Consider the following 24,066-nt stretch of genomic DNA (forward strand, 5'->3'; position numbering starts at 1 on the left):
AAAAAAAAAAAAAAAAAGAAAATACAACTTAATTCTTACAACTGCCATGTTAAGTAGTTATTAAAGTTATTACTTAATCTTATTTTACAATTAAGGAAATAGACAGGTTAAATAACTTGAGAGTCTTAGCATAGATACTAAGTGACAGAGCCTGGATTCCAACTGTGTGTTTTGAGTTCAGTGTCTTTGTTTCCTATTGGCCATATTGTGTCTTAACTTTAGGCCAGCAAGGTAGCTCAGTGGGTAAAGGTACTGTCTACCAAGACTGGAAAATTGAGTTTGATCCCCAAAGGTCCATTTGGTAGGATTAAAGTTGACTCCTGCAAAGTATCATCTTACCGAATGCATGTGTGTGCATTCATACACATATACTAAATTTAAAAATAGAAAAGCTTGTACACTGATTAAGACTCTCTTTTGTAGGAGATGGTCTGACTTTATAGATGTTTTTACCTAATCGATTTTATAAAGTATGCTGTAGAATCTGTCTAAAGGATCATATGAGCCATTTCTGTTCTGTTTGCCTTTTAAGACGGTGATGGAATTTCCTGACAATGTTTTAAATCTCGATGGACATCAGAATAATGGTGCACAATTAAAGCAGTTTATTCAGGTAAAGTTTTAAAATCATTGTTTTTTAAATCGTGTATGGTGTATGTTTTAAACCATTTAATATTTAACTGTAACTTCTAATTTCTTTTTCTGTTGTTTGTGTTTTTGAGACCAGCTCTCACTGTTTGGTGGAACTCAGAATAGAATAGGCTGACCTTGAACTGGGAGAGATTTCTTCTTCCCTGCACGTGCTGAGAGTAAAGGCTTTTCCCACCACACAGTAGCTTCTGATTTGTTTTTCCTAGGCTTCTCATTAGGTATTAGTAGTACACTGAAGTTGATTTCATTTATTATTGTTGTAGTAAATGTAGTTACCTAGATTTACAGATCATGTGAAAAAGTTGGGTTTTGTTCACTAGGTTCAAAAAGTTTAACAGGTCATCTTTCCTAGTTTTTACAAGATAGGATTTGCAACATTTTATCAAGAACTTGTTGGGCCAGGGCTGTGATTTGGTGCTAAAATGTTTATCCATTTGGTCCCTAGTAACACATACACACACACACACACACACACACACACACACACACACACTTCTTTTTTAAAAGTTAGTCCTATAATGTAAATTTTCTAATTTTTTTATTTGTTTATTTAGGAAAAAGATACTTCTCAAATACTCAAAAATATATAACTAAGCCAAGCAGTGGTGGTACGTGCCATTAATCCTAGCACTTGGGAGGCAGAGGCAGGCAGATCTTTGTGAGTTTGAGGCCAGCTTGATCTACAAATTGAGTTCAGGTACAGCCAGAGCTGTGTTACACAGACACAGATAAACATGGAAAACAAAACAAACAACAGCAAAAAATATTATGAATACACACACACACACTTAAGAACCCCCCTTTTTATTTATTTTACTTTGGTTTTTTAATTTATTATTTATTTATTTTTGTTTTTCGAGACTGGGTTTCTCTTTAGCTTTGAAGCCTGTCTTGAAACTTGCTCTGTAGACTAGGCTGTCCTTGAACTCACAGAAATCCACCTGCCTCTACTTCCTGATTGCTGGGATTAATGGGGTACACTTAGCGTGAAAAATTAATAGTAAAAATGAAGAAATATTTGAATATTCTTTTCTTACCTATTTTTCTGGGAGTGTTAATTATAACATAATTGTTAACTCCCTTAAGTAGAAATTACCAGTGTTTTCCCATTTCTTTATTGCTGTGGTTCCTATTCATTTTTCTTCCTTGTCACACTCAGCAGATGATATTCATGTACACTAGCATTGTAGGTCTTACATTGGTAAGTAAGATAGGCCTTTTTTTTACTCAAGTATAGAAGCCAAACAATAATGAAAAAGTAATTTTATGTTTTAAGAAGTATTCATCTTTCTTTTTACTTTCAGCGACATAGTATGCTTAAGCAACAAGATCTAAGTATTGCCATGGTGGTAACATCCCGGGAAGTCTTGAGTGCACTTTCTCAGCTTGTGCCATGTGTTGGTTGTCGGCGCAGTGTGGAACGCCTCTTTTCTCAGCTTGTAGATTCTGGAAATCCTGCCCTTGAACCTCTGACAGTAGGGCCCAAGGGAGTACTATCTCTGACTCGAAGCTGCATGACTGATGCAAAGAAACTTTATACATTATTTTATGTACATGGGTAAGTATGGTTAATTAAGAAACAACTTATTAATAAAATAGTTAATTTTAAACAATTTGATAAGAGTGGGGCCTTTCCCCTAAATTTCTCTAGGGTAAAGATTGAACTTAACAGTTTTATTGAGTAGCTTCTAATTTCTGCTCTAGTGTGGAGAGAGGTATATAGTAAACAAATAAATGGTTGAGTATAAGTCACAAAGAAAACACTAAGATGGGCAGAAGTAAGAAAATGAGTGGATCAAATTACTGTGAAGCGTGTGGTCTGGGAACGCCCTTCTGATAATAGATGAATAAAGTAAGCAAGGGAGCCCTACATCTGTCTGGATGAAGGTACAAAAGGAAGAACAAGCATAAAGGGCCAGAGGTTAGCGTGTACTTGACTTGTCTGAAGAATAGCAAGGAGACCATGTTGACTGGAGCCTGATGATAACAGTAATAAAAGGTCAGATCAGAAGAGTAATAAAGGTTCAGTCATGACAGTGCCTCATAGTCATGCTGAGGTGGTTACTCTGAGTAGACGGGAAGCTTTGCAGAGTTCTGAGCAGATGAGCAGACACTCTGACTTGAAATTTGACCTCCAGTGACCTTTGTGTTCAGAATAAAGTGAAAAGGGGGTGCAAAGTATAAACATTTGGAGAAATAGGATGTTTAATGATAAATGGGGAAAGTGACTTGGGTTACTGGTGATAAAGACACTAAGAAATGATAGGATCCTGAAATATTTTGGGGATTTTGTATAGATTAATAAGGGGAGGGATAGCTTCTGTATCTTAGGTTTGTGGTATAACGTATAAGCAGACCAAGATACTTCTTGTCAAGACTAATGGCTTACCAGGACCCGCACAGTTCAAGGAAAGAACCAACTCCCAAAAGTTGTCCTCTGAGCTTAACCTGTTATTGAACCCACCCAGTTGCATACTTTCATATATACATACATATATAAATGTAATTAAAATAGTTTAGGTCTTTAAATTTTATTATTTATTTTTATTTTTGGTTTTTCGCAACAGGATTTCTCGGTGTAGCTTTGGAGCCTGTCCTGGAACTCACTCTGTAGTCCAGGCTGGCCTCAAACTCACAGAGGTCCGTCTGCCTGTACCTCCTAAGTGCTGGGAGTAAAGGCGTGTGACACCACTGCTGGCTAACATGTTTTTTTTGTTTGTTTGTTTTTAAAGTATAATAGATGATTTCCTTTTACTGAGATGGCAAGACTAGGCAGAAGTTTTTCAGTGTTCTTTTGTATATGCTAAGTTAGAGATTTTAATTGTTTATCAACAGTATTTTCTTGTGTCGTTTACTAAGTATCAGTAAGAAAAGGTATTAAAAGACCAAACTCGGAGGCTCTTCAGTTTGGAGGTGATGGTAGAGACTTCTGATTTATTTTTATTCATTTTTGAAGTTCAGTGGATTGATCCCAGGACCTCATGCTTACTAGGCAAGTACTCCACCTCTGAGCTATAGCTCTGACAGGGCTTTGGATTTTAACTGCTTGGGGAAAATTAAAAAAAAGAAAGAAAGAAAGAAAGAAAGAAAGAAAGAAAGAAAGAAAGAAAGAAGAAAGAAACTTCAGAGGAATAACATAATTTGATATTATGATTTAACAGGATTACTCTTGCTGCGGAGTGAATTCTAAAGGCAATGGTGGCACTATGGAACCATTTGGGAAATTGTAATTGATTAACTAGAGATTGTTGGGTTCAACAAGGGAGATAAGTGATAGGATTGTAGATATGTATGAAAATTATAAAAGTTAATTGATAGGCTTTGCTAATTGGTTGGATGTATATGGTATGTAGTAGTATCGCACATTACATAACATTTATTCTGTATATATACATTACTATATGTTTTACATTTATTTGTGTGCTCTCCCATGCAATAGCTTGTGTGAAGGTTAGTGGACAACTTTAGGGAGTCAGTTCTCCTACCATGTGAGTCCCAAATCATCAGGTTTGGCAGCCAGTTCCCATTACCCACGAGCCATCTTGCCAGCCCAACATTGTATAGTCATACAAAATTTTTGTGGTTGACCTCTCAAAGATAGCATGTATTTGTATAACATTTGAGTAAAGGAAGCTGGGTGAAAGTCATGTAAGCAGTCTCTAAAATGTCAGGGTGTCAGACACATGGTAGGTACCAGGATAAGAGTGATAGTCTAGGGAAAGAAGGCATTGCTTGAAGTAGGTTTCTTCCAGCTGAACTGGCTAGAAATGGGGAGGGAAAAGCTAGTGTAGACAGCTTTGCATAAGAGTTTATTAAAGACATCTTCAGGATAGGTAATGTCTCTGTAATCTTGTTAAATACACTTCTCACAAAAAGGCATCTAATAGAGATTTTCAAAATTTGAAAGAGAAATAACAAACCTTTAATGGTTTATTTTTCACTAGGTCCAAACTAAATGATATGATAGATGCTATTCCAAAAAGTAAGAAGAACAAGCGATGTCAGTTGCACTCCTTAGATACACACAAGCCTAAACCTTTGGGGTAAGTAGAAGTAAATACCAAAATGCTTCATTGATGTTTAAGTATATAAATGTTGGTCATATTCAGCAAAAATGATAATATATTGCTAGTTGCGTTAACTGGATTACATTCTGACATATGTCAAAATAAATATGTTCTTGGTTTCTATTGGCTTTTCTGCGTTGAAACTGTAAGGTTACTGACTTTTAAGTTTTTCCTTTAAGTGTGTTTTACAAGGAATTTTTTGAGAAATTTATGTCACTGATTTTAAAGTTTTCAAAGTAGTAATATTCTTTGATCTGTACTATCATGTTTAAATTATTTTTGTCTTATTTCTAGGTTTTCCTAATTTATTAAGGAAATAATAATAATAAGTTATGGTAGTGTGTGTTTGTATAATTAATTTTCAGTTTTCTTGGTTTAGTGTATAATACTGGTTTGCCCCTATTTCCTGGCATAGTGTCTCAGTTGTTTGCTGGTTTGCCTTTAATAACTACTTGGGGAAATATAATTTAAAGGGAATTTTAAAGAAAATTTTGTTTGGAGGAGAATAAGGTGAAATAAAAGTGTTCTAAGTTTACTTAAATATATCAATGTCGTTGGAACCATCTTATAGACATTTTCCTTAACATAAAGACCTAGATACCCAGGTCTTCCTACGCCCAGGAAAAATAATGTTTTAAAAGTTTTTATCAAGCCGGGCGGTGGTGGCACACTCCTTTAATCCCAGCACTCGGGTGGCAGAGGCAGGTGGATCTTTGTGAGTTCGAGGTCAGCCTGGTCTACAAGAGCTAGTTCCAGGACAGGAACCAAAAACTGCGGAGAAGCCCTGTTTCGAAAAAAAAAAAAAAAAAATTATCAGCCTGGTGCTGGTAGTGCATGCCTTTAATCCCAGCACTCAGGTGGCAGAAACAGATGGATCTCTGTGAGTTTGATGCCAGCCTGGTCTACAGAGCAAGTTCCAGGACAGGCTCCAGAGCTACAGTTCTCCTGTCTCGAAAAAACAAACAAACAAAATTTATCAGGGCCTAGTGTGTGGCACAACACTTGGAAACGGATGCAGGTGAATCCCTTTGAGTTTGAAGCTAGGCTGGTCTACATAACAAGTTCTAGCCGGGTGGTGGTAGCGCAAGCCTTTAATCCCAGCACTCGGGAGGCAGAGGCAGGCGGATCTCTGAGTTCGAGGCCAGCCTGGTCTACAAGAGCTAGTTCCAGGACAGGAACCAAAAAGATACAGAGAAACCCTGTCTCCAAAAAAACCAAGTTCTAGGCTAGTCAAGGCTACATAGTGAAACCCTGACTCTCAAAAATAAACAAGACAAAAAAAAAATCAAGAAAGCTGTTAAATATAGAGAAGTAGAAAGACCGTGAAGTAGAGACTTAATATTTGAGACAGCATCTCAGTATGTTGCCTTAAGCTAGTCAGGATCAAGTGATCCCCAACCTCAGCCTTCTGAGCACAAATGGAGACTGTAGACACTTCTCCCATCCTGTGTGCTGTGCTCAGATTTAGTGCTTACCAAACTTTGAAACATTTGTGTCACTCATCTATCTGCCTTTTTCTTTACTGAAGTATTTTAAGGAAAGTTCAAGGCACCTGCTATTCTCTGTTCGCATACATCTTTAAAACAGATGAACATTTTCATGCCCACAATGGGCATTAACTATAGTAACAGCAGAGTTAACTATAATTATCTAATACTCAGTTGATACTCAAGATTTCCTTATTGTGCCTGACAGTATCTTTTTGCATTGGTTTGTTGAGGTAGAATCTAAGCAAGAGCCATATATTCCAGAGAATCTAAATACACAGGGTATTATGAAACCAACAAAGGTCTTTATAGTCTAGAGTAGCTCCTAAGTAAGTTATTTTGCGTTCTTGTGGGATTTTGTTGTTACTTGAAAACGGTCTCGTGCAGCCCTGGCTGTCCTTGAACATTCTGTATAGTTTGTATAGTGGAAGTTTACCTTGCACTCCTGATCTTGTCAGTACCTCCCTAGTACTGAGATAGCGGGCATGGACTGGCTTCTACATCTGTCTTAAGTACATGTTTTTATCAGTATCGTTCCATAGAGGACTCCTCTAAAAGCTGCTCATTTCGGTCTCAATCGTCCCATTAGAAAAAGAGCTAAACAGTATGGTATAGTTTAAAAAAAAAAAAGGCCTGCCTTCTGGTTTTGTTCTCTTCTTCCTCGTCCTTCTCTTTGGTTTTGTTGTTTGTCTTTTTTTTTTTTTTTTTTTTATGGTTCTGAGGGTTGAACCCAGGGCTTCACACATGAGTACTAATCAGATATTCTACCGCTAAGTTACACTTTAGCCTCTTTATGCATGTACTTTATTGAGGACTAATAAAAAGCAATAGATAGCCCAGCATCTTATATACCTGTTCTCAATGCTATTTTATGTGAAGATCAGTTCTTCCTGTTTTGTTCCAACTTCTACTCTGCTTTGCCAGATATCTCCTTCTATTTAATGGATAAGTAGCTACATCTTCCAATCTTGTAGCTTTCAAGTGAAAAAATAAATCTCTGTAACCTTCATGTTCCCTTTCAGGTACAACTTCTTTACATGGAAAGTCAATTTTTTGAAGATTGTTTATTGAATGTGAAGTGAATATAAATGGAGCTAGTTGGGGATCTTAAGGAGTGTGACTTTGCTAAGATAGCTTTGGTTATTCTTCAGTGTATGTAGATAGTCTGATTATAGTCTGTTTAGTCAGGATGCCTTGAAAGGCTTCCATAGTTGTTTGCTGTTGGAAGTCCTCATTTTATGTTCTTTCCTCAGGTTTTTGTTAAATTTTCACACTTTTTTTCCAAGGAATGAATACTCGCTGGATTTCAGCTTAATAAAGGACAGTGATTCAGTCATCTTTACTGAGTGTTCCTTTAGCTGTGCAAGTAAATCCTAGTTATTTCCTGTCTGGAAGTTTGGTATCTGAAAGAAAGATCCAGGCCAAACTTATAGGCCAGTAGTTAGTGATTAAGGGTAAGGTAATATGAGAAAACGGTATGTAAAATTATGTAGCAAGAGCAGAGAGTGCTGGGAGATTCTGGTTAATGGTGCAACAGAAGCTGCTGATCAGAAAATTGAGTATGGCCAAATGGGTAGGAGGAAGCTGGTCTGGTCAGCTGTATTGAATGTTCCTGAGTCACTGAGGACCCCGTCGTGAACACTGGTTTAACAGCTCTGATGAAGAGCACAGCTGGTGGTTGAGTGGAAGCAGAGTCTAGATTGGAGTGGACCGAAGATGAATACAAGATTGTAGTGGGTTAGATCGAATGGAAAGTTCAGGAGGAGGAGGAGGAAGTGACTTTTCAAAGAGTATTCTTCAGGAAGCAGGTCTTGAATCACCTGAGGCATAAGGCCTAGATCTGATCTCAGTGGGAGGTCACTTAAACCTGACTGTCAAAGAGAAATAGAAAATTGAGAGAGGGGATTTAACGTGCAAGATAGATCAGGAGCTGACATTTCGCTGTCAGAGTAGGTAGACCTGAACCTTGGTTTGGCCCTTCCCCCTTATTGGGGTTAAAGTGCTGGATTGTATAATGACATGATGTTAAGCCAGGAGTTGAGAAATACTTATTTAGCTATGAAAAGACTCAGGTTATTCCATCTTAAGCAAGTGTGACATTTAATTTCTAGGATTGTAATGAGACCTGCAGAAGATCAGGCAGGATCCAGTTCAGGATTAGCAAAAAATCTAGAAGACTATTCTTGACTGGAATCTAGACATTTCTGTAGGAATGCACAACTGCCACACAGCAAAATGCATGACCAATACCACACTGAAACTAGTTGGAGAGGAGGGGCTGGGAAAATTCTCAGTAAGTTTAAAGAAATTATGTGTGTAGTACTTCCTATTAGCATAGGCGGTATAGTGTGTGCATCTTAGCCTGCTATTTTTATTAAGTATAAACTTAACATATTTTTGTTAGATTAATATATGATTTTCATGGCTACTTGGAAATGTGAAGGTAAATAAGTTTTGTTGCCATTGGCTAACTAAATAAGAGTGCCTTAAACAATAATCATTTAATGATCACATTAAATAGAGAATTTTCAATTGTTTAAAGATCGATACATGTTTAGTAGGTGAAAAGACTGTATAACTTTTTAAGTACCATTTTGGCTTTAGAGCATTTCAGGTGTATTTGCTTGTAAAATACTCAACATATAAACCAGTTTCTATTTTTATAACTGTAAATAATGTGAAATAATATCGAGTAACTTAATAGTCAAGTATTTGAAATAAACATATGAAACACATTAAATAACAATGTATTAAGATTAAATATATAATCTGTTATTCAAATTTGCAGTTATCTTACTAATTTCTTAATATGTTAAAGAATTCATGATTTTTAACATAGATCTTAGAAATGATTTCTTCAGGTTATCTCAGTGTCACTAAGCTTTGTACCATACTGTACTGCAGTGAAGGGAGCAGTAGCAGTGTCAGTTCAGAGAAGTTAAGTACAGATAAGAGAAGTAGTGAAGACCACAGGAAGGACAGCAAGTGTAGGATCATTTTCCATTATGGACCTTTCCAGGGAACAGCCAGGTAAAACAAAGCACTCCTTTATTCTGCCTTTTTAAATCTCTTACCTCATATATGCCTCCTTGTCACTAATACTTAACTCTTCTTACAGAGGATGTTGGATGGATGTATGGGAACTAATGTCCCAGGAATGCAGGGATGAAGTAGTTTTAATTGACTCCAGTTGTCTCTTAGAAACACTAGAAACATATCTGCGAAAGCACAGGTAAGTGGAAAGTTCATTATGATATAGTGGGGAGGGTATCTTAGGTGTCAGTCATTCAGAGTAGCCTATCACTGGCTTCCTTTGTATAAAAGTATTCCAGTATTCTTCCTGTTATTATCTGGCAATAGGGGTCAGGGTAGTTAATTTCTCAGTGAGGTGCTTTTGAGTGTTAGCCTTCTTATCTCTTCTTTTTAAAGATTTGTTAATATCATTATGCATTTTTTTTGAGACAGGGTAGCCCTGGAGTGCTATGTTTACATGGGCCACCACACCCAGTATTTATTATTTTTAAGTGTGCATGAAGCTTGTAGAGACAAGAGTTCCTGGGACTCTTAGAACTGGAGTTATAGGCAGTTGTGGGCTGCTTGACATAGTTGCTGGGAATCAAAATTCGGTCTTGCAAGAGTAGTGCTTGTTCTTAACCATGGATACCATCTCTCCTGTTTCTCTTGTCTTCTTTTTTTTTTTTGTAATTTTTATTGGTTATTCTAGATTGGTCTTTCATGAAATATGGGTGGATTGAATATATTAAAGGTATAGTTAATCACTTTAGGAAGAATATATTATTAATCATATTTGATGTGTTTTCAAAATTAAATTAGCAACTTTTTTTGGCCTAGAGTTGTAGCATGTATGAGCTCTGGGTTAGATCCTCAACCCAGCGTAAACTCAGCATGGTTGAACAAGATTGTAATCCCAGCACTTGGGAGGTCATGAGTTCAAGGCAGCCTAGGATACAAGCCACCTGGCTTTCACCTAAAAAGCTTTTTTTTTTTTTTTTTTAAAGATTTTATTTATTAAGTGTACAGTGTTCTGCCAGAAGAGGCACCAGATCCTATTATAGATGGCTGTGAACCACCATGTGGTTGCTGGGAATTGAACTCAGGACCTCTGGAAGAGCAGTCAGTGTTCTTAACCTCTGAGCCATCTCTCCAGCCCCTAAAAAGCTTTTTATTTCCTAATTTGAAATATTTCCTCTCTTTGTTAGAGCCTTTAAATAGAGATACAATGTATTTGTTTCATGTAACCTCAAATTTTTCTTTTTAGAGTAGTGTTACAAAGGAATTTTAAAAGTGCTATTAGCATTTGGAATCCTTTAGGAAAGGAAAGAAACTGGTAAAGGAATCCTCTAGTGATTGCATTGTTATTGGGGCCAGTTCTGTTATTGCAAATTTGCTACATTTGACTTGGGAATAGATAATGACTGCCTTCACTTTAAAAAACAAGAATTATAAAAACAGGTATTAACAAAATTGGTGATTAATTGGCAACAAACTAATGAACTGCATACTCAGTTCCTTTTTTTTTTTTTTTACTTACAAACTTTCTCATTTTTGTCTTTTTGGTTGGTTATCAAAAAGTAGACAGTGTACTTGATTATTTGGATTTGGGAGAGGAGACAAAATACAAAATGTTTGTCCTATGTCTTATGAATCGGTTTACCCAAAAGGTATCTTTGGGATCGTATAACAAACTAATGTTCTAAAGTTTCCTGTGTTTTGGTTTTATTTTATTTTATTTATTTTTTTAGTTTTCTTTTTTTTAATTGATTTTTATTGAGCTCTACATTTTTCTCTGCTCCCTTCCCTGCCTCTCCCCTTCCCCCTTCAACCCTCCCCCAAGGTCCCCATGTTCCCAATTTACTCAGGACATCGTGTCTTTTTCTACTTTCTATTCCCATGTAGATTAGATCTATGTAAGTCTCTCTTAGTGTCCACATTGTTGTCTAAGTTCTCTGGGATTGTGGTTTGTAGGCTGGCTTTCTTTGCTTTATGTTTAAAAACCACATGTGATAATTGTCTTTCTGTGTCTGGGTTACCTCACTCAAAATGATGTTTTCTAGCTCCATCCATTTTCCTGCAAAATTCAAGCTGTCGTTATTTTTTTCTGCTGTGTAGTACTTCATTGTGTAAATGTACCACATTTTTCTTATCCATTCCTTCGGTCGAGGGGCATTTAGGTTGTTTCCAGGTTCTGGCTATAACAAATAAAGCTGTTACGAACATAGTTGAGCACATGTCCTTGTGGCATTGATCATCCTTTGGATATATACCCAAAAGTGGCATTACTGGGTCTTGAGGAAGGTTGTTTCCTAATTTTCTGAGAAATCGCCACACTGACATCCAAAGGAGTTGTACCAGCTTGCATTCCCACCAGCAATGCAAAAGTGTTCTTTTTTCCCCACAACCTCTCCACCATAAGTTGTCATTAGTGTTTTTGATCTTGGCCATTCTTACAGGTGTAAGGTGGAATCTCAGAGTTGTTTTGATTTGCATTTCTCTGATGACTAAGGATGTTGAACATTTCCTTAAGTGTCTTTCAGCCATTTTAGATTCCTCTGTTGAGGGTTCTCTGTTAGGTCTCAAACCTAAAAAAAATAACCTCAGTCTGATGTGGGGTTATTGAAGGTCTTTTCCCATTCTGTAGGCTGTCGTTTTGTCTTATTGACCGTGTCCTTTGCTTTACAGAAGCTTTTCAGTTTCAGGAGGTCCCATTTATTAATTCTTTCTCTCAGTGTCTATGCTGCTGGGGTTATATTTAGGAAATGGTTCCCTGTGCCAATGCGTTCAAGTGTATTTCTCACTTTCTCTTCTATAAGGTTCAGTGTGGCTGGCTTTATGTTCAGGTCTTTGATCTATTTGGATTTGAGTTTTGTGCATGGTGATAGATAGGGGTCTATTTTCATTCTTTTACATGTTGATATTCAGTTATGCCAGCACCACTTGTTAAATATGCTTTCTTTTTTCCATTTGATATTTTTTGCTTCTTTGTCAAATATTAGGTTTCGAAGATGTGTGGATTGATCTCTGGGTCTTCTATTCGGTTCCATTGGTCCTCCTGTCTGTTCTTATGCCAATACCAGGCTGTTTTCAATACTGTAGCTTTGTAGTAGAGTTTGTAGTCAGGGATTGTAATGCGTCAGAAGTTCTATCTATCTATCTATCTATCTATCTATCTATCTATCTATCTATCTATCTATCTATCTATCTATCTATCTATCTATCAACAATATTCTGTCTGTGTGTCTGCCTGCAGATAAGAAGAGGGCATCAGATCTCATTTCAGATGGTTGTGAGCCACCATGTGGTTGTTGGGAATTGAACTCAGGACCTTTGGAAGAGCAGGCAATGCTCTTAACCACTGAGCCATCTCTCCAGCCCCCCCAGAAGTTCTTTTATTGTACAGGATTGTTTTGACTATCCTGGGTGTTTTGCTTTTCCATATGAAGTTGAATACTGTTCTTTCGAGGTCTGTGAAGAATTTTTCTGGGATTTTGATGGGTATTGCGTTGAATCTATGGTGTTATTTTAATAAGGAGATACCGAGTATTTTATAAATATCTTAAGAAAATTTGATTAGAAAAATTTTATATGTAAAAAAGATAAATTGGGTTTGTATAGAATTTGTTCTATCCATTAAAACTTTGTAACAATTTTTTTGTTTTGTGTATATACTAATACTTGTGCATGGATGCACAGTTCCACAGCTCCTGTGGTGGTCGGAGGACAACCTGGACTCACTTTTTTCTTTACACCTTTACATGGGTTTGGGGTTTGAACTCAAGGTGCTAGGACTTCAGGGGAAGCACTTTTACAACGGAGTCACCTCAGGTTTTTTATTTTATATATATTTATATGAATTTGAACGTATGTTTGCAAATCACATGTGTGTAGGTGCTTATCGAAGCCAGAAGGTAGCATTGAATTCCCTGGTATTGGAGTAACAAACAGCCATTAGTCACCTGATATGGGTGCTGAGGACCAAACCTGTGTCCTCTGCACGAGCAAAAAGTTTTCTTAACTCCCAAGCCATCTTTCCAGGCTCCCTCTACCTCAGTTTTTAAGACAAAAATAATTACAGGATATATACAGGGTTTACTGTGGGATTAGGTTAAATTGTGAGGACTGACGACATAATAAAGTTCACTTCGGATGCTTTGACAGTGTAATACATGTCATTGTTTGCAGATCCTTATCACTGCTCAGCTCTTACAGCTTCCTTTCAGTTTTTGAGGTGTAATCTGTTTCAGTTGGTTTCTAAATGGCCTTATTATATACTACTCCCTCCTTCTTTCCTGTCTCTCTCTCTTCTGTTTCTGTCTTCTTGTGATCAGGCCTGATAACCCAGAACCTTCACAGAGGAAGGAGAGAGATATGACTCCAGGAAAGTTTATTCTGACCTCTACACATAGGCTGTGACGCTTGCCCAGCCATTTTGCAAACCCTCTCCTTCCTTCGTTCCATCCTTCTGTCCTTCCATGCTTCCATCCTTTCGTCCTTCTGTCCTTCCTTGGAATAAAGTCTTGCTGTGTTGCTCAAGCTGGCATCAAACTCCTAGGCACAAGTGTTCCTCCTGTTTCAGTTTCTCAAGTAATGAGGGTCACATACCACCATATACCCAGATGCCCTCCTTTTAAAAGTCTGAATAATGTCCAAATATAGAACACATTTCCTTTATTCATCCATTGATGAATGTCTAGATCATTTACAATCTTGGCTGTTGTGAATATTGCTATTGTGAATGTGGGTCTGCCAAATATACGTAGTTTATTCCTAGAAGTGTGACTTCTTAATCATAGAGTAGTTTTTTAAAATTTTATTTGTTTGTACTGGTATGATATAAGCATGCTACATGTAGGCAGAGGTCAGAGGGTAGCTTCCAGAAGTTAGTTCCCTTCTACTATGTGGGTCATAAAAGTTAAACTCAGATCTCTAGGCTTGGCAGCAGTCAGCACATTTACTCACCAAGAAGCCACCTCACCTGCCTCTGCAGTTTTTATTTTGAAGAACCTCCATCCAGGCTTCCATAGTGTTCTTTTTAATTTTTTTTTATGTTCCTACCCACAGCATGCAGCAATAATTTCTTTACGTTCCTACTACCACTGGTTTTTCATCTGGGTTTTTGTTTCACTTGTGGTTTATTGATAGTAATTATCTTAGTAGGAGTGAGGGCACTAATTATGGTTTTGACTCTGCATTGGTGATGCTGAGGATTTTCTCACATGCTTACTGGCCATGTGTGTATCATCTCTGAGAATATGTAACCCAGGGACCATGTGAGCTTCCACAGACCTGCTCATTTTTTAAATTGGGTTTCTTTTTGGACCTGGCATGGTAGTTCATGTCTGTAATCCCAGCACTTGGGTTATAGAAGCAGCTAGATCTCTGTTTTTTGCATGTTTGATCCCATCTTGCTCTCTAAATAGTGAGTCCCATACTAGCCAGGGCTACATAGTGATATCCTGTTTCAAATGTTGTGGATTATGTAGGTGATTTTTTTGTTTGTTTGTTTGTTTTATTTTTGAGATTGAATCTCACTGTGTACCTCTGGTTGTTCGGAACTCAGAGATCTGCCTGCCTCTGCCTTCCAAGCACTGGGCCTAAAGGTGTGCGCCACTATGTCTAGCTGAGAGGTGGGATTCTTTTGAGATTTTTTTTCCTTATATATAAACATAGTGTAGCTTGTTTGGGTTTGGCCTAGAACTTGAGTTGTAGACCAGGCTGGCCTTGAATTTGGAATAATCCTTCTGTTTCTGACTTTAATGCTAGGGTTATAGGCATGTACGACTATGTCTGGTTTAAGAAACATACCTGCCTATATATGTAGCTATTTTATATATCTATATATAAATGTGTTTGTGTGTGTGCATGTGTGTATTATTGATCCAGCATCTACGTTAGGCTTGGCTTCTTCCTCTGTGTTGGGATTACAGGTGTAAATCACTATATTTAACTTACAGGAATTTTTTATATTCTGGATATTAATCCCTATTCAGATGTTTTCCCTGATTCTGTGGTACCTTGTCCACTGTTTACTCGTTTTGTTTCTTTGGTTTTTAGAGACAGGGTTTCTCTCTGTAGCTCTGGCTGTCCTTGAACTCATTCTGTAGGCCAGGCTGGCCTCAAATTCAGATAACTCTTTGCTTCTGCCTCCGCAGTGCTTGGTTTAAAAGTGTGTGCTACCACCTCCTGACTTCCTCATTTTTTTTTTTTTAGTATTTATTTATTTTAGTAGATTGTTCTTATTATGTGTATGCAGGAGCCTCATGGACGTTAGAAGAGGCGTCAGATCCCTTGGAATTAGAGCCAGACAGCTGTGAGCTACTGTGGGTGCTGGAACTGAACTCCAGTTCTGGGAGTAGCAAGTACTCTTAATTGCTGAGCCATTTCTCCAGCTTTGCTTTGCTACTTGAAGCTTTTTTTTTTATGATTTATTTTTTATTTTATGTGTATTGGTGTTTTGCTTCCATATATGTCTGTGTGAGGGTGTTGAATCCCCTAGAACTGGAGTTACAGACAGTTGTGAGCAGCCAGTGCTATTTACAGCTGAGCCATCTCTCCAGTCCAGCTTAGAAGTTTTTAAGTTTATTGAAGTATATTTTGCTTTTGTTGTGTTTTGATACCATATCCAAGAAATTGTTGTCTTGTCTAATGTTGTGATATTTTCTGCCTGTATTCCAAGAGATTTATGTCTTTAGGTTTTAATATCGGTGTCTTCAATCTATTTTAAGTTAATTTTTAAATTTCCCCATGATCATTTTCAAAGTGAAGTAGAGTGATTTAATGTGAGTCTTGTCAGTCTTACTGCCTGCTAACCTTGAAGGCTTAAATATCCTCTAATTTAACATGTATTTATTTTCTTAAAGAAAGATAATTAATTATCTTTTATTGGGACAGATTTTTACTGAAGGCAGTAAAAATAATACATGATAGTTGCAAGAATAAATAAAATAGTAAGAAGCTTAAGGCAGAAATAATAGGCAGGTTGGTGTGTTCCTGTAGCCACTTTCTGGGGAGGCAGAGGCAAGAAGATTTTTACAAGCCCAAGGTTTCAGGAATGGCCTAAGGAGTGTAATGAGCCTCCTCCACCCTGGTGTGTGTGCATGTGTATACAAATGCACTTGTTCATGAGAACACCTTTATAGATGAGAGGTTGATACCAAGTTTCTTCCTCTGAAGCAGGTCTCTCACTGAACCTAAACCTGGAGCTTGCCATTTTGCTAGACTGACTAGCAAGTAAGCCTCAGATCTCTCTCTCTTGCCCTCCAGCTCTAGGCTACACGTGCATGCTGTCAAACTCATCTTTTTATGTGGGTCCTCATGCTTACATAACAAGCTCTTTACTCACTGATTCATTTCCTAGTTCCCCCTTGTTCTCTTTTTAAGATATTTTTTTGTTTTAGTTCTGTGTATGTCTGTGATTATGTGCACATGAGTGCAGGTGCCTACAGAGGCCAGAAGAAAACATTGGATCTCCTAGAGCTGGAGTTACAGGCATTTGTAAACTACCCAATGTACATGCTGGTTCTGAATTCAGGTCCTTTGATCAGGAAGCACTTAACCCTAGAGCCATCTTTTTTGTTGTTAAAATGTTTCTTCTCCTATGCTATACTTGAAACAAAAATACTAATAAGAATTCAGGCAGCTTAAACCAGGGGAGAGTACACTGAAATGAAATGACAGTGAAAGTCAGCTATACTAGCTGGTTCCATATTTAATAGCAGGAACTAGGAAGAAGTTGGAACTAAGAAAATGGTGTTGTCTTGGAACACTGAGTTTAAGGAGCTGCCTACTAGGAGTCTCAGAGCGTCTCACATGGTTTTACATTATGGGTATAGTCTTCAGGCAAGAAGAATAGAGTCTTGATCAGAGATCTTGGTCATGAATCATCTGCATAAACTGAACCATGGATGTGTACACATGGGTGCAGGTGATTACAGAATTTATTTGAGAAATGAATTTAAGTCAGACTCAGAATTTCTTGTATATCACAGCGAGACTCTGCTGAGAGTCTGTCCTAGTTCTTTCTTGTTTTGTGATTCAAAACTAGAGAAACCAGATTTTGTGGATCATGGTGATTGTGAAGGCAGGAGGATCACATGTATGTCATGAAGCATGCATATATCTGCCTTACTCGTAGCCCACGTCCTTCTCCAGTTTAAAATCATTTCCAGTTGACAATGCTGCATTCCGTGGAATCCTTAAATATGCATTTAACATGTATGTTTTTATTTTTTTTTATTACTTTTGAAACTTTATAGTTATGGCTGGTTTTGAATTCACAAAAGATCCACCTGCTTCTGGAGTCTTACCTCATTGTTAATTTCAGAGTTTCTTTGTTTTTGTTTTTTTAACAGGTTTTGCACTGATTGCAAAAATAAAGTTCTCCGAGCATACAATATCCTCATTGGTGAACTTGACTGCAGCAAAGAGAAGGGCTACTGTGCTGCACTGTATGAAGGCTTGCGGTGCTGTCCACATGAGCGACACATACATGTTTGCTGTGAAACAGATTTCATTGCACATCTCTTGGGTCGTGCTGAGCCAGAGTTCGCAGGAGGGTATGAGTATGTAGTTTGCTAGAATGGGCTATCTAGCGCTTTGCTTCATTTTATTACTCAAAGTTTGTTTCTATCACCTCTGCCTCACTACATAAGATATATGTACAGATTAAGGTATCCTATAAAGATTGATTTCTTAATTGAATGAAACTATGGGCAAAGTATTCTGGTGTTTGGTTAATCCTCTGCTCCTCATTTCTGGAAAAGAGGTAGGCTTTTACTATAGATTATCACTTTTGCTTGAAAATGATTGAAAGGAATGCTTCTTCATACATCCTGCTTTATCATGTTTATATTTTATTCTCAATGATGGTTTTGCATAGAAATTAGGTTTTTGCAACAAGGAGTTAAGAAGTGCTTTTTTGAATGTAATTCATGGACTGTGTATACTATTATTTCATTATTAAATGGTAGAACAGCCTAAATTAATATCTCTGGCTTTGTAATGAGAATAAAACTGGAATTAAATTATTCATAGTTATACATCAAACCCATTTTCCCTTTGGGTTTTATGTCATCTCTCTTTTGAGTACTGGTTTTCAGCTGGAAGTTGTTAAATTCAGAAGCTCACTATAGTACTGTGAATACTTCTGCTAGACTGGCACTATAGAAGGCCTTGTCTTGATTGAATCACTTTGGAATTGCCTCCCCCCGATTCATTGTCAAACCAACTTACCAAAAAATGGTTAAATTTTACTATAACTGGAAGTTGAAAGGGGAGTCTACCATGTCTACTGTGAGATACACACTTCCATGACTTCTCTAGGCTCCAAAACCCATGTCCTTAGAGCCAGTTCCTGAATTACCTTACTTTACCAATATTAGAATTCAGTTCTTGAATGTACATTTCTCAATGGTTAAAAGTGTGTGTGTGTGGTGTGTGTGTGAGAGAGAGAGCGCGCGCAAGGGGGGGATGACGGACGGACGGACAGACAGAAGAGAGATAAGAGAAGAGAAGAGAAGAGAAGAGAAGAGAAGAGAAGAGAAGAGAAGAGAAGAGAAGAAGAGAGACGGACAGACTGGCTGGCTGGCTGGCTGGTTGTGTTTAAAGTCTGGATTTTCAAGTTTTACTGTTTCGGTTAAGGAATTAGAAATTAATGTTGAATTGTACTGAATAGGCGAAGAGAAAGGCATGCTAAGACAATAGATATAGCTCAAGAAGAAGTTCTGACCTGCTTGGGAATTCATCTTTATGAACGACTGCATCGGATCTGGCAAAAACTCCGGGCTGAAGAACAAACATGGCAGATGCTCTTCTATCTTGGTGTTGATGCTTTACGTAAGAGCTTTGAGGTAAGAACAGTGAATTCTGACTGGGATTTATTAGTCATGGCCTAGTCTTTTTTCTTTTCTTTTTTTTCCCTTGGTTTTTCAAGACAGGGTTTCTTTGTAACTCTTGACTGTCTAGCAGTCCTAGAACTAGCTCTGTAGACAAGGCTGGCCTCAAACTCATAGAGATCCGCCTGTCTCTGCCTCCTGAGTGCTGGGATTAAAGGTGTGTGCCACCACCTGGCTTTTTTTTTATTATTATTATTTTTATTTATTTTTTTTTTTTAAGAGGGTCTTTCTGTGTGGTCTTGCTCTGGCCTCAAACCTGCAGTGATGTTCCTTTCTGGTTGTTGAATGCTAGAATTCTAGGCATAATCTGCCATTCCTGATTAAAAGGTTGGACTGGGTTGGACTGGGCCACAGTGCCTCAGAAAGCTGATGTTCACTGATATACAACTTTGTCTGGGGAAGGGGAATTTAGACGTTAGTGGGGTTTTCTTTCCTTTTTAGTCCTGTTTTTTCTTTTTGCAGTATTGGTTTTCATTGGAAAACCGAAGTTAAAAAGATGTTGCTAAGGAGCAGGGGAGCTGGCTCAGCAGCTAAAGACAATTGCTACCAAGATTGACAACAACCTAAGTTTGATATCTGGGGCTCATATGGTAGAAGGAGAGAATCGCTTCTTATAAATTGAGAATTATGAATTCAAGGCTGGTCTCAGTTACATAGTGAGACTCTGCTTACGGGAAAAAAAAACAAAGAAAAATGCTGCTGCTCTGAAGTAGAGCTAATGGAAAGGCAGCCAAGGAACAGAGTTAGAAAATTTTCACAAGCCGGGCGGTGGTGGCGCATGCCTTTAATCCCAGCACTCGGGAGGCAGAGATAGGCGGATCTCTGTGAGTTCGAGACCAGCCTGGTCTACAGAGCTAGTTCCAGGACAGGCTCCAAGCCACAGAGAAACCCTGTCTCGAAAAAAAAAGAAAGAAAGAAAGAAAATTTCACAAGTCTTAGTTTGTCTGATGACAAACAAGCAAATATAATATACATGACATGATAGTAAAAATACTTTTAGAGCAGCCGTTCTCAACCTTCCTCATGCTGCGACCTTTTAATACAGTTCCTCATGTTGTGGTAACTCCGACCATAAAATTATTTTTGTTGCTACTTCAGAACTGTAATTTTGCTACTGTTATGATGTAAATATCTATGTTTTCTGGTGGTCTTAAGTGACCCCCCCCCCCAGGTTGAGAACCCCTGTTTAGGGGCTCGTGCCTTGACTCAGTACTAGAATGCTTGCCTAGTGTTCTGGAGGACCTGAGTTCAATTCCCACATACACACAAAAGGGGCTGCTTTTAAAGAACATTGGAAGCTTGTATTTGTAATGCTGCTATTATATATAGTACCTTTGATTTGGTCATCTTTCAGTTATATTCATAGAACATGTGTATTTGGTTAATGACTGTTTTGTATATTAGGTATATAAATTGATGGTTGTAAGCCTTTGAGTTGCTTGTCCTTTTGAAAATAGGATGAAACCATTTACTCATCCATAAAAATCATAAGTATTCTGAAGAGTCTGAGAAAATTTATATTGACTTTTGGTAAACAGATGTTTTTAATGTTTGTATCATCGAGATCAGATAATCTAGTTTGGTTATATAGTCTTTTAATATAGAATAAATGGAAAAGCTGGGTTTGGTGGTGCACACCTTCAATCTCAGCATTGTGTGTTCAAGAATTGCCTGGTCTACATAGCAAGTTCCTTGATTTTAAGGATTACATAGACTTTTTCAAATAATGATGATAATAGTAAATAAATATATAATAAATGGGGTATTGGAGAGATGGATCGGTAGTTAAAGAGCACTTGCTGCTCTTCTAAAGGACCTGGTTTAATTCCTAGTATCCACATGGAGTTACCTTCTGTAACTCCAAAAGCAGACTAATGACTGGGGCTAGAGATGGTTATGCAGTTAAAAGAGCTTACTATTTCAGAGGACCCAGGTTCAGTTTTAATACTCATGTGGTGACTCATAACCACCTGTAACTCCAGTTCCAGGGGATCCATTCTCTAATGAAAGCCACAATTTAAAAAAAAAAAAAAGGCTAGGGATAGATCATAGTGTTTCTGGGTTCAATCCTCCATAATAAGGAGATGGGGTATGTGTATATAATATGGATAAGTAAAACTAGAATATTGCTGACTTGAATAGCAGTGCGGTTTTTTCTTATAATGTACAACTGTTCATTAACTTCTTGAGTCAATTTTTAAGACATTATCATTTAAAATATTAAAACACATGGACGTCTCAGTTTGATCTTCAGCGCTACAAAAAAAAATTGAAATTTGTTTTTGCTGCGCATGGTGACTCATGTATAGTTGCTGCACTTGAAGACTGTTGCAGAAGTGCCCTATGTTCAAGGCTAGTTGGAGCTACAGAGTGAGACTGCCTCAGAAAACAAGCAAAACTTGAAGATTTGTATGGAGACTGTCTGAATTTACTACATATAAAATACTAGTTGTGTGTGTGTGATATTTAAAAGTGAGAATTCCCTTGAAAAGATGAAGGAAGTTATGACTGATGTTCACACTCACCTTTGTTTTATAGATGACTGTGGAGAAAGTACAGGGTATTAGCCGCCTGGAACAACTTTGTGAGGAATTTTCAGAGGAAGAACGAGTTAGAGAACTCAAGCAAGAAAAGAAACGCCAAAGACGGAAGAACAGACGAAAAAATAAGTGTGTGTGTGATATTCCTACTTCCTTACACACAACAGATGAAAAGGCAGTAAGCCAGGAGAAGGTGTGTGTGCTGCTTTGGGTAGAAGAAAGACTTTGTAGATTTTGGTATTTTTCTCTGCTTTTCTAGATATGAGTTCCTGTAATTTGTGTATTGACTTTTCCCCCATAATCATGTGTGAGCCACAATATTTAATGCATACACTTGTTTTATAAAGACAGTGTGTTGGATAGTTATCTCTCTATAGCAAAGTCAAAATAATGGAATATTAGCTTTGTGAATGACCTAGACCAGTTCTCAACTTCAGAATCTCCTGTCTCTTAAAGTACACAAACTTATTGTGGGTTCTACTTAATCAGTGTTTTCTGTAATAAATATTAAATAAGAGGAATCATAGATAATTCAAATCGTAAGCCTACTTTATAGTAATTAAATAAGATTTAAAAAATACCATGTGCATATAGTGAGACTTCATCTCAGAAAAAAAGTAAGTTTTCAACATTTTGGCTATTTCAAAATGTAAGGGTTTTTTTTCCCCCCTTTTAATTATGGATGACAAATCCTGTCTTTTTTTTTTAAGTGATAAATTGACTTTATTCATTTTTGAGGAATTAACCTGCTAAATACACAAATTTGAATAAGCATAGTTTGTCTCAATCATTCTTTGAAGTGAAATTACTGTTTTTAATTCAGCTTGCAGCTCAAATAGGATAAATTTTCTTGAGAGAATTCTTGTAGCTTGGGTATGTGTCAGAAGATTTTTGCTTAATGTTTAACAAGGAAAGGATACAGTGACCTCTGTGTATTTCACTTGTGCTGCTCATGACTTACTAAGGCACTATTGCTGTTAGATTAGCAGTGAAAGGAACATAGTAACATCGTAGTAACTCCTTTGGGGTAAAAAGACACAGAGCATTGATAACCTAATTTGCTTGATACTGGTAACTTTCTTTTTTGAAGGTATTATTTATTTATTTATTTGCTTTGGTCCCCCCGCCCCCTTTTTGATAACTCTTGTTTTCTGATGGTTTATAGTAAAGTAGCTTAGTACATTTTCTTTCTCATTTTTCTTTCTGGGACAGGGTTTCTCTGTGTAGCCAGCCCTAGTTGTTCCAGAACTCGGCTCTGTTTACCAGATGGTTTGTGTCACCACTACCTGACCCTCCTTTTTTGTTTTTGTTAATTTTTTTTTTTTAAATTTTGAGATAGGATGTCACTCTGTTGCCTAGGCTAATCTGGAATTCACTATGCAGCTCAGATTGGCCTTAAACTTGCAGCAGTAGCCTGGCATGGTAGTGTATACCTTTAATCCCAGCACTTAGGAGGCAAAGACAGATGGAACTCTGTGAGTTCCAGGCCAGCCTCATTTATATAGTGAGTTCTAGACCAGCTAGGGTTACATAAGGAAACCATTTCTCAAAAACTTGGGACAGTCCTCCTGTCTCAAATGCTGGGATTACAGAAATGAGCTTCTGGCTAGTTGCAGTGATTTTTTTTTTCCCCCATATGGATACTCTTCATTTTTTAATCTTAGAACTGCTTTTAAAAAATTAATAATTTTTAATTAATTAGAAATTAAAATTTAGCCCTTATGGAAGTAAATCTTTGTATTGTCTCTTAATGTCCATCCTCAAAGGAAACAGACTTCATTGAAAATAGCTGCAAAGCCTGTGGCAGCACTGAAGATGGTAATAGTTGTGTAGAAGTCACTGTTACCAACGAAAATACATCGTGTACCTGTCCTAGCAGTGGCAATCTCTTGGGGTCCCCTAAAATAAAGAAAGGTGAGTAAATAAATCTTTTTAAAAATAACTCTTGCTGGACCCTGTATGGGTCTGAGCTAGGTCCTCTGCATATACGTTATGGTTGCGTAGCTTGGTGTTCTTGTGGGACTCCTAACAATGGGAGTGGAGGGTGCCTCTGACTCTTTTGCCTTAGCTTGAACAGTACTGTAGACTAGCCTACTGGTTGCCTCGTCCAACCTTGATAGGAAGGTGTGTATTTAGTTTTATTGTAATTTGTTATGCTGTGTTTTCTTGATATCCCTGAGGGGCCCACATCTCATCATCATTACTATTTACTTTTTTTTGAAGGGAAACAGGAGGAGTAGATCTGGGGCGGGGGACTGGGAGGAGAGGAGGTAGGGGAAACTGCTCGGTGTAATGTACATAAAGAATAAAAGTTAAAAAAGAGCCGGGCGATGGTGGCGCACGCCTTTAATCCCAGCACTCGGGAGGCAGAGGCAGGCGGATCTCTGTGAGTTCGAGACCAGCCTGGTCT

General features: G+C 37.6%; 1 protein-coding gene across 6 annotated transcripts in view; it reads left to right on the forward strand.

The window, feature by feature from the left end:
• Positions 1-24,066, forward strand: part of Ggnbp2 (gametogenetin binding protein 2) — a 42,723-nt gene that overhangs the window by 14,313 nt on the left and 4,344 nt on the right. For 3 of the 6 annotated variants that reach the window (XM_005350330.2, XM_005350329.3, XM_026780222.1), the window contains 8 exons: positions 533-613; positions 1,956-2,209; positions 4,596-4,694; positions 9,324-9,437; positions 17,575-17,784; positions 18,897-19,071; positions 21,655-21,849; positions 23,423-23,570. In XM_005350330.2, coding sequence (XP_005350387.1) covers positions 533-613; positions 1,956-2,209; positions 4,596-4,694; positions 9,324-9,437; positions 17,575-17,784; positions 18,897-19,071; positions 21,655-21,849; positions 23,423-23,570 — 1,276 coding nt within the window. Of the gene's footprint in view, positions 1-532; positions 614-1,955; positions 2,210-4,595; positions 4,695-9,109; positions 9,236-9,323; positions 9,438-17,574; positions 17,785-18,896; positions 19,072-21,654; positions 21,850-23,422; positions 23,571-24,066 lie in introns of all 6 variants that reach the window. The other 3 variants (XM_026780223.1, XM_026780224.1, XM_005350332.3) reach the window with 3 other exon arrangements.

This window comes from Microtus ochrogaster, chromosome 7 (genome assembly GCF_000317375.1).
Source record: "Microtus ochrogaster isolate Prairie Vole_2 chromosome 7, MicOch1.0, whole genome shotgun sequence".
Lineage (NCBI taxonomy): Eukaryota > Metazoa > Chordata > Mammalia > Rodentia > Cricetidae > Microtus > Microtus ochrogaster.